The following is an 11,468-nucleotide window of genomic DNA, read 5'->3' on the forward strand; positions in this document are numbered from 1 at the left end:
GTTACACCTCTAATTTTCTTGATTTGTTATGTATTTCCTACCAATATTTTAAAGAACCAAACCAATTTTTGAAAAAAATAATTAAAATAATTTAACTTGTAAATTAAAAAAATATATATATATAGACTTGATTTAAAAAAAAAATACAAAAATACAAAAAATGAAATAGTTTACAACACCATTTGGTAACCATTTGGTTTTTTATTTTTATTTTTTAATTGAGTCTATTTTATCCATATTTTCTTACAACAATTTGTATCTTTCTTAAAGTATAATAATTAAATTCTTAGCCAAATTTTAAAAACAACTTTTTAAAAGCTATTTTTTTAGTTCTCAAAATTTGATTGACTTTTTAAAATCATAAGTAAAAAAATAGATAAAAGAAGAAATTTGGACATACACTTAATTTTCAAAAACAACAATAAAATAATTATCAAAAAGATCCATCGTTTCACCATTTTCGTCAAGAACGAAGGAAAAAGATACAACTTCGTGGAAATTAATATTCCTCAAGTATAGTGTAAAATAAAAAATAATTAAAATTAAAAAATTAAAAAAAAAAAATCAAGAGAACTATTCCTAAGAAAGAGAACGCATAGAACTTTTCTCCCAAAAGAGAGAGAGAGAGAGACTGAACGCAAAGAACTTGAATAGTGGAAAACGAATTGTTAAAAAGAAATAGAGAATGATAATTTTTCATTCGTATATTATTAAATTTATGAAAAGCAAATACAGAAGAAGAAGCTCGAACAGTACAAGCCCCAATTACAGTACTCATCCGCATCGGATGCAAAGACATTGGCATCTCATTCAAATACATATGCTTGTACTTCCACTTAAACCCAGTACACAGAAATCAATTTGGAGCTTTCAACAGCATTCATTGATCTCGTACCGTCAGTCAACTGACGGGAAGCGGAGCGGAGCACGGTTCTTTGAACCTGTGGCAAGGCACGTCTCCATGGGACTACCCTACATTTGCAGAGGCTGCTGCATTCTCAGGGTGCCTTGATTCTTCGTAATCACCTCAAACTACTATCTGTGTTTGCTGTAGCTACTACGGTCACGCTCCCGCTCACGTTCTCTTGTTGAGCCTCTGGGATGTCTTGATTCCTCCTGATCCCAGTCTGATGGTGGAGGCGGGGATGGCTCATACCTAGATGGCTTTCTCTTGAAATGCCTATCGTCGTCGCTTGACTCACAATCAACAGAAGTGGCCCTACTCCTCCCACGACTGCTTGTCACCATTGTTGAGACTGCCTTTGCCTTGTAGTCATCGTAGTATCCGTTGGATGATGCCTTGTGATGTGTTGCTGAAGCACCAGAGTCGCTTGGTGGTGCTTCCTTTGAAGAGTTCAATTTCCGTTTCTTCGTCGTCTCTTCCTCCGGAAAGCTAATGCGAGAAAACACACTCATCTTTTGCTTACGGTCTGCAGCTGCACTGGCAGCAGATTTAGCCGAGACTTCAGAGGCTCCCCGGGACTCTGAATGTTGACGATGACGATGGTGTGCATGGTCATAATGATCATTATGGTTGTCCTTGTCGATATCATGATCGTGGTGGTCAGACTTCCTTTTGCGTGGGGGCGGGGGACAAGGTGGTCCAACATTCCTTGCAACATCAGGTGAGCTCTCAGGTCGGCGACGGTTCGGGTTGTGCTCACTAGCTGAAGTTTGGGGTGCAAACTTCTGCACGTAATAAGGAGAAAAGGCGGGCCAGTTAATCAATTTGAGAGGGGTTAAATTTTGTGTATTTCTCATCTCGATAAAGAAACTAAAATGGTTAAGATAAATTACACGATAATAATACACTGATAAAGAGAGGGAGGCTCGTTATTTCAGATTCTAAGAAAGAAAATCATGCTCTGAAGACAGATAAAAGTTCAACGGACCTAAGACTCGAGGAATATAGCACTAATCATACTACAGTAAAATCCCAGGCATTGATGCAGCACACTCACCCAGTGCGAGGTGGATAAAGAATTCGATTTTATATTACATCTTTTACTTTTTTGGAACAGATAAAATAAACATGTTCAAAGAATTGATTATTTTTCCATCCACAGCCACGTGATAAGGGGTACATAACAAAAGCTCTACATCGATATAGAAAGTTGGTACAAATTACAATGCTCCAAACTAAGTAAATCGATCAATGTATCAACGTAGGACTAAAATTGATGCCATAAAAAGAATTCAAAACAGAATCAAAAGTGCCACAGATACAAACATGACATACAGATTTTTGTTTCATTGAAGGGCCATCCCCACTGCTGGACACTTCCCTTCCAAACTCCCGATCTTTCAGTGGCTCCCGCTCCCTGCTGCAATTTGTTTCAGAACAAATTTAGTTGGTATATCATAATATTAACAATTTCAAGATTAATTGCACATAGACAATGCTACAGAACGACGACCCCCGACACCCCCCCCCCCCCCCAAAAAAAAAAAAAAAAGAATAAAAATAATAAGAGGGAAAAGAGTCAGACAGAAGGTGCCTTGGTTTTTGTTGAAGAGTCTTCGACAAATCAAGATTTTTGCTGAGAACCAATCATTTATCTGATTGTTTGCAACCAAGGACTTTTGTGTACCCACTCATCAGTGAAAGAAGCTAATTAAAGATCTTTTTTGTTTGATAAGACAAATTAGAGATTTACATCTTCCCAACAATTTCATTTTGCTTCTTAGGTCACAACCTCAACGTAAACGCTTCCAATTCCACCATTGCATAAATAGTTCGTATAAGTATTACCTTGGTCATTCATTTGTTTCTTATTTTCAGGAAGAAACAAAAGGACGAGAGAGAAGAAGGGTTCATATTCTAGAGTGTCGGTCAACTGTGACTAAACACGTGAACCCCAAGATATTGGAATATAAAAAGCAAAGAAGGTTGAGAAAAAATTTCATCACTGAAGGTATTCGATTGACAATGGATCGTAACAGCTTCAGTATTTAAAAAACCTATAAATATATTTGAAACCAATCACAGAAACTAAAATTTTCTTTTTTATTAATAACCAAATTTCCACATAAAGGGCATACAGATATGAGCCTATACCAGAAAGAGGCAACCTAAAAAAGGCCTCAATCAAGCGAAATAAGACCTAAGTGATAGTTACAAAGAACCGCTAAGGTACTGAAGCCCACAGAGACATGGAACCGAGCCCAAACATCACTTGATGACCTCTCAAGACCTCCAAAGACTGTTATTCCTCTTTCCCAAAGACACAACAGAACGACAAACAGCAAAAAACACCTCTCTCTCACAAAACGAAAAGGAGGCATTATAATGCTTCATATACCTTTCAATTCGTCTTTCATTTTCATGCTTCCTCCTCAAATTCAAACCAGCTTTCCGAGCCTCAAATTCCTCACGGGTCATTGCAGGAGGTGCAATATTCATACCCATGCCAAAGTCTGCAAGATCCCTACATATGTACAATATTGAAATCTCTTCAGCAGTGGTACAAAACAGTGAAATCTCTCACCATCATTTGTTTGATAAAGTAACATCAAAACACAAAGTAAATTAGAAGGGATCAGGCAATGTGAAAATATGCAATCAGTCGCACACGCAGAAAAACACCAAGTAGATCTCCTTAGCAATGAGTATGGGCATTATATATCCAGCTAAGGCCACAACAAATGGAAGCGATTTGGGGAACAGAAGTACATATTAAAACCAGGGGTTACGATAAACAAAAAAGGTCAGGGGATTCACTTCTGAACAAACTAATGTGTAAAGTAGACATGTTAAGTCCATAATACAATTCACTAAGATTTCATTTGAAATAACACTGCTACAGAGATACAAAGCTTCACTGAAGGGGTGGAGGGATTTAAAAAAGGATCTTCCATCTCATATATAAAACATGAAGACATACCTCTGAGGCGGGGCAACAGGAAACGCATAACTTTGCATAGCAAATGGATCCTGAGGTATGACAGGTCCAAAGGGCATGTCCAAGGGACCTAGCCCATAACCACCCATATATGGCATTGGAGCCGCAGCATATGAAGGCATGTATCCATCAAAACCAGGTTGCATGCCTGACCAATATGGATTATATGGCGTCGGGCCACCCATGGGCATCATATAGTTCTCTGCTACAAGATCTTGAGAAGTTTTCCATTGAAAGTCTGAAAGACATCCAGAAATAATATCCCGGACATTAGAGCAATCTCAACCAAATTCTTAATAATAAAACATATTAATGACAAAACTGTAGAAAAATTAAAGTAAAACCATAGTGGAACAGATTTGAATACCATTTGCAGGCATGCGAACTTTCTTCTTCTTCTTTTTCTTTACTGTATCAAAAAAGAAAACGTAATAAGTTTTGATCCAAACTATACATAAGAGGTACATCAACATGGTGTGTGCCACAAATTTCATTTCTCAAAAATTGCTAAAAAGAACAATGTGGAAAAACTACTTCAAATTACATCGTACAAAGCAAACAAACATATTATTAACACTCGCACTATTCCTTGCAATATTACCTGCCTCACTAGCAGCAGCCATCTTCTGCTGCACTTCTTCGTCAACTATTAAAGCACTCCCTTGTGAAGCTTGTTCCTTCACACTGATTGACTCATGTGTAGCTTCAGATTCGTCAACTAGTTTTGTGGACTTCACTTTCTCTAAGGTCTGGGGTCCAGAGGTAATAGCCTTTTCCTCTTCTACCTCCTTGGTCTTTGTAGTCTCTTCGTTGATTGACTGTATATTTCTTTCTCCCTTTGAAGCAGCAGATAAGGTAGGGGAAGGAACCTTTGGCTGTGCAACGCGAGCAGATTCCATATCTAAACATGAATTATCAACCGAATTAAGTCATAATATGGCAAATAAAAATCTCGGTCTAAGTGAAAGAGCCAAACCATAAAATGCATACCTTGCACCTGATAGGTACTACCAGCATTATCGGCACTACTATTACCAGACTCCAAAATGCGATTGATTGTATCCCTGAGTGTCTTATTTGGCAAGAGATCATCTGCAAGTATGTTGGTTGCTCCACAAACACATGCCGACTTATTGATAATATGATCCCTAATACCTGTGACAAATGTTTCACATTACAAAAAAAAAAAAAAATAACTTTTAATATGTGCAAGAGAGGCATGCATAATAATGCCTTACAAACCCACAGTAATTAACAGAGTCGAGCTAACTGAATGGTAACTAACACTTGAAATAAATGGAGTTCTAAACTCCAAAGTGATATTTAGTACTAAGACTCACGTGGTTAGTAATAGTTACAAAATTGTAGTCTTACATTTATCACAAAAGCTCTTAAAGCAACACTTGCTTGTTAAGACAGCATCTTTCATAACCTCCTTACACAGAGGACAGTGAAGCTCAGGGGGCAAATCACCAACTGAACGTGTCGAAGGTAGACCTTCAATCTCCTTCTCAAAAGCAGCCCTGTTCCAGTTCAGATATGATGAATGAATGGCTAGACTAGTTCAGATAGATAATTAAACTGAAAACGCTGAAAAACATATCTTACTCATTCGGCTTCAAGACAGCTACAGCACCACTTGGCAATGCATATGAACCATCAGGAGTGGCCATCAGCATAGACTTTGGAATCCCAGTGGGAGGCTTTACTCTTCTTATGTCATAAGTTGGATCTCCATTTGTGGGGCAGTGTTGAATAAAATGTCCTGGACACAGATATTAATACCACATTCAGATCCCCGCAAAAGAAAGCAAAAATGAAAGAAGAAAATACCTAAAACAACCAACGCCTTAATTAAGGAAAACATAAACGCACCAGGAATTTTGCATCTGTGACACACATATCCCTGTGGAGGTGTCTTCCTTTCAAATCCTGCACAGAATCATCAAATGATACAGAGATTAGAGGAGTTTAGATATGATCTTCTAAAATTTTAAGGTTTAAGCAGAGACGGTAGCAATATAGCCATTATCCATGAGTCCATGACATGAATCATTTAATAAAATATAAATTGATCAGGGATAAGTCCATACCAAAACCACGTCCTCCCATTCGTCCACCAGCACCCCTTCCAAAACCCCTACCGGGACCAAAGCCATCAGAACCTTGACTGCAATCCATAAATGCACGATGCAAATCAGAATCTTAAATAAACACATCACAATTAACAGTTGCAACAATAGTAGAATGTAACTCACTGTTGCCAATCTAAGGCTGGGGTATCAATTAAAGCCTTAATCTTGCTGTCCTCTTCAGCTTTATTTGTAGGAGGTGCATCTAGAATAGGATTGCTTGGCTGAACTGGAAGCACTTCAGGAATTGCATAAAGATCATTACCAAACTCATCCCACTCAGAATCATCAGGCTGTCGCATCAAAAGGCGTGTCACTTAAAAGATCATGGAAGCAATAGAATGATATAAACAAACTGAATCAATACAAATACAGAATATGAAGACTAAGGCTCACAAATCTCAGGGTAGCTGATGAATCTGCAACTGGAACAGTTGACTTGTCTTGTTCGATATCTTCAACTTCACTTTCAACTTTTGGCCTGCAAAAACCAAAACAGCATAACTAAGTCGGATCATCAAAAGTTATCTCCATAGGAAACTGACTTCACATTTGCATTCCCCTGTCCACAATTACTTTTGTTTTTAGGCTTATGTTCACAACACTCGGGAGTGCTGCTAACTCATGTAACACAATGGACATTCTTTTGTTGATTTACAAGGATGTTCATTTAAGAAAGACGATATGATCTAAATTTAAAAAAAAAAACAACCACACATGTAAGACCAACTTACAAAAACCATTTGATTAAAGGTTTAAGATCGTACTCTTGTTTAGTAACAATGGGTAAACGAGGTCTTCCAGGAACACGGCGAATTAAAACTGAAGTATTCTTTGGGATCAACATTGCTTCATCAAGATATTCTGAAAATTACAAAGGAGATAACAGAATCTATAAAACAATAGTACGACATCAATCCAAAAACCAGACTTAGAATATGTGATTCTCCATAGACGGTCACAAAAACCCCCATTGTTGATCTTCCAAATTAATACGAGGATAACCTCATAAATCCAACATTGTTAAACTGATCATTAAATTTAAACCAAACCACAATGAAATTCAACAGTTCTTAGTTTTAGAAAAGTCAAAATTTCTTAAGTATTAATGCAAGTTAGTGCCCTCAAACCTGAAATTTTAGACTATAGGAATAAAATAAGTCTCTCCAAAAATTACAGGAGATAATTAGTGATCGTAAGTAGCAGTCATCTAACAGCCCGCAACCCATAATCGTTTTAAAAGTGCCTATGAAAATTAGCTAAATTCAATTGGAGCCAAAACCCACCTTCATTAGTCTGGGCGTTGGTGACCACAAGATCAAAATCAGTGCCCCTTCCCAAGTGCTTCGATTCAAATATTTTTTCTTTCAAAGTACCAACTGAGATGAAAGGACCGTCCATAGCAATTGAATCATAATCTCTTGCACTCTTAAATTTATAATACACCGCCATAGTACTTTTTTTCAAAAATAATATATAAAAAGCCAAATGAACAAGCAATGAATATAAAGGAATGTGAAGAAATGAAAAGGTTCGAAGGCCTTCAGAAAAAAGGGCCTTATATTTAACTCGAACAAATGAAACAATACAAAATATCAAACACTTCTCCCTTCAACAAAACCGGGATCGAACAAATCGAACTGCGGAGAAGAGGGCTTCTACGAACTTCGTTCGCTGAAATTCCCGTTATTCTCGTCCGACAAAAGTACAATAAATCTCAATGGATTCGGTCGAAGCCCCGAAGACGATAAGAATCTCCTCTGAATCTCAATGGAGTTCCGTAGATCGAAGAATCAAATAGTAGAGATTCCCTTTATCGAAGAGCTCTTCGTGAAACAAACAACTCAAAAGGGAGATAAACAAAACCCTCAAAGCCCCAAAGCAAGCAACCACCAAGAGTCTTCAGCCCGATCAGAAAAGAAAACCCAACAGAATCAGAAATCTTATCTTCGCAAATCGACCCAACCAGAAGAACAGCAGCGGCGAGAGATCGGATCCTCAAAACAGCACCATTCGTCAAGCAGCAATCGAGATCCCGGAAATCACCGGCGGAAGATGAAAATAGCAAAGATCGGTCGGATTCTTCAAAGGCGGAGCGATGAAATCACGAAACAGAAACAGAAATCCATGAAATCCCTTGGAAATTTTGGCGGTTCGAAGCGCGCGAGCGTAATGGGTAGCGTTAGGGTTAAGGAAATTGGGGATTGGAGAGAGAAAAAAAGGTATATAGAATTTCTAGAGAGATTTGAGAAAATTGAGGCTAAGAGTGCGAAGGGACTCCATTTATAGTCCAGAAAGAGATTGCTTTCTTATCGATTTCGGCCTTTCGCTTTTCCCGGTAAAGCCGCGTTTATTTTTCTTTTTCTTTTTTTCTTTTTTTTCTAAAGCCGCGTTTATTATGTTTTAAAATTTTAAGCCGCGTTCTTTTTTTTCTTTTGTTTTTTTAACTGCCTTGGAAAATAATTAAAGCGCCGATTTTTTTTTTTTTTTTGTGGGTTTTATCATTTATGATCCCTGAATTTTTTTTTTTTTTTTTTTTTTATGAGATCCCATTTATTAAATACTTGAGATTTAAATAAACGGATGTAAGAGAACTATTAATGTAGCGATCGCATAAATTTATTATTATATTTATTAATTATTTAATCACTTAAAATCAAAATAATTAAATAGTTTTATAATAAAACATTAATTAGAATCTTAATTGTTTTTACTTTTATTAATTAATTCAATTATATTTTCATCATTCATTCTCAGTTATGAGTTCTACTAATATGAAGAATATTAGAAATCGAAAACACATTTCATATAGATTTTAGAGTTTATTGAATAATAATATCATGGTTTTAAACAACTGTCTTTAATATGTCTAAAATCTCATGACAAACTATGTAAAATAAATAGGCCTATAGTGATCAAAATTAAGTTCAAATTGGGATTTTGAAAAAAAAAAATCAAATTTCGAACTAAACTTACCTTGGAAAAAATTGAAGGAACTCGTTTCACGAATAACCTATGAGCGAAAGCGGATCGTCTAAATCTCATTTTGATTGAAAACAAACATTTACACTAAAACATACAGATAATGCATCTTAATAAAAATTGCAACATGCTTTTAAACAATAAAAGGGTTCAAGTAATAGAGTTCTGATATTATACCTTTGAATAACTATTCTTCATGCAAATTCCTCGAACTGTCACGAACTCTTCGAACAAACACAAACTCCTCGAACAGCAACAAGAACACAAAAAAAAAAAAGACACAACCACTTGGTGACCTCGGTATTCTCAGGGTGAGAATCCAGGAATGATAGGCTTTGACTATTTTGGTTAGAAGGGAGTTTGTGAGTTTGGAGGAGGAAAAGGATTGAAGAAGAAAAAACATTATCGCATAGAGAATTCTTCAATCATGTAAAGTTCAAGCTCTATCGTATAGGCTTTGTTGAAATCGTGTAACTCTCACTATTCGTGTAGTACAATTATGGAATAATTAAAATCATATTTGATTTATTCCACATTGCCATAAAAACCAACTAACTTCCCACTGAGGTGGTTAGAGGAAAAAAATGGTTTAATTATCCAAATAATTAATAATAAAATAAATATGATGACCAACTTATCATAGTATATGTATAACTTATAGTTTTAATATTGCATCACATGCAATATAAAATATAGTTTTTTCTCCGTTTTATGGCATTTAATATAAATCATATTTATATTAAATTTAACAACTATTTGAATCTCGTTTAAATATTTATTCCTTCAATTAAACAATAATGTATCAAATACATTATGTCAATTATATCATATATAATAGAATTAATTTAATTGTATCATATATAATTAATTTTCCTCTTATTAATTTGAACAATTCAAATTAACCCAAAAACTTATTCTCAACTAAATCCTTTGAGCTACCAATGGGACCTTATGGACCTGTAACTTGAATCTCCAACAGTACATGAATAATTCATCAAATTCTAAACTTATATTATCCACCATATGTTAACTGTCGGGCAGTCCACTAAAGAATGACAGTTGCACTTTTTGCACTATGTATATATTTTTGTGTCCATTGGATATAATCAATCAACAATACAATGACCATTTACAAATTACCATTTTGCCCCTAGTTACATCTAATTCATTGAGTACCACCGATCCCTCTAATGAATAATAAATCATAGTCCCACTATGACTAAACCCCTCTCGGACTAGGAGAAAGTGTGGGGCCACATCATTAAAGACCCAGAATGAGTCTTTAAGGGAGCAATTTATCTACTCACCCCTACTTCGGGGAAGGAGTGAATTCCATCTTATGTAGCTGAGTTCCCAACTCCCCAATCAGATGAATCCCCAAAATGGTAGGCTTGTTGAGTCGGCAATCTGGCCACTCTCACCCATACAAATCAAAGGACCGCCCTCATAGGCAAGAGTCCGCAACTCACTCAGAATTAAGGTCATGTTACCTATGGTCATCCCAGTGAAATGAAAGTCTCTATTATGAATGGCGTTATATAATGAGACTAAGCATTTCGTGGCCCGGTCTTATACAAACTCTTTTATATAGAATATCCCCACTCGCATGCCTAATACATGAATGATCAAGAACAAATCATTTGTAACACTTTACAACATTTGTAACATCTACAAAGTGGACCATATTCGTAGTGTCACCAGGATAAGGTACCCAACCTTATCCATAAACTATATACCATTTAGGTTATCACTTAAACATGATCCACCTATATGTCTCCACATACATGTTTAAGTTACAATGATAACCGTGGATATTAGTTTATTGGTTTATGGTTAATGCAACTAAAATATCACATATTTCATAGACAAAGTGAATAAAAATATCAAAGATTATTAATCACATAATTGTTTGTTCATACAATGTTTACAAACTATAGGACCCTACGAAATCTAGGGCATCAATCCCAACAACCTCCCACTTATCTTAAAGCTAGTGGGGTGTACAAGATAATCAAATTACAAGTATATAAAACAATAAACTAATACAAGATCTCCCACTTGCCCTAGTTCAGCCATGATCTATCTCATAGACCCATACTCTGCAGGTGACCCTCAAACGTTGTAGTCGTGAGGGCCTTCGTAAATGGATCAGCAATGTTGTACTCCAAAGCTATATTCTTAATAATCACGTCCCTTAAATGCATAATCTATCGGATGAGATGATACTTCTGCTCTATGTGTTTGTCGCGCTTATGACTTATAGGCTCACGGGAATTAGCCACAGCACCACTATTATCATAATAAAGTGTGATGAACTTTGACATGTTTGGACGTTGAAGTGGATCATCATATTGAGAACATGTTCCCGAACAGATGTCCCTTCTTTCATTCGTGAGTTAAAGATATACTTTAGAGCGTCGTGCCTGAGCTGCGTGGATGGTTGTCTGAACAT

At 36.2% G+C, this 11,468-nt stretch overlaps 1 protein-coding gene across 2 annotated transcripts; it reads right to left on the reverse strand.

The window, feature by feature from the left end:
* Positions 1–665: 665 nt before the first annotated feature.
* Positions 666–8,393, reverse strand: LOC120090330 (E3 ubiquitin ligase PARAQUAT TOLERANCE 3-like). Of its 2 annotated transcripts, none has more exons than XM_039047912.2 (15): positions 7,321–8,393; positions 6,802–6,898; positions 6,431–6,515; positions 6,161–6,327; positions 5,996–6,072; positions 5,778–5,834; positions 5,511–5,667; positions 5,277–5,425; positions 4,893–5,057; positions 4,504–4,803; positions 4,270–4,311; positions 3,885–4,140; positions 3,303–3,428; positions 2,240–2,321; positions 666–1,689 (listed from the first exon to the last, which is right to left on the reverse strand). In XM_039047912.2, the coding sequence occupies exons 1-15, from the start codon at positions 7,484–7,486 to the stop codon at positions 1,036–1,038; spliced, it is 2,580 nt and encodes an 859-aa protein (XP_038903840.1). In that variant the 5' UTR covers positions 7,487–8,393; the 3' UTR covers positions 666–1,035. The 2 variants fall into 2 exon arrangements, with proteins under 2 accessions (XP_038903840.1, XP_038903839.1); XM_039047911.2 differs by having other exon boundaries at positions 2,240–2,324.
* Positions 8,394–11,468: the final 3,075 nt, after the last annotated feature.

The sequence above is a fragment of the Benincasa hispida genome, chromosome 11 (genome assembly GCF_027475165.1).
Source record: "Benincasa hispida cultivar pf3 chromosome 11, pf3_genome.v1.1, whole genome shotgun sequence".
NCBI classification, from domain to species: domain Eukaryota; kingdom Viridiplantae; phylum Streptophyta; class Magnoliopsida; order Cucurbitales; family Cucurbitaceae; genus Benincasa; species Benincasa hispida.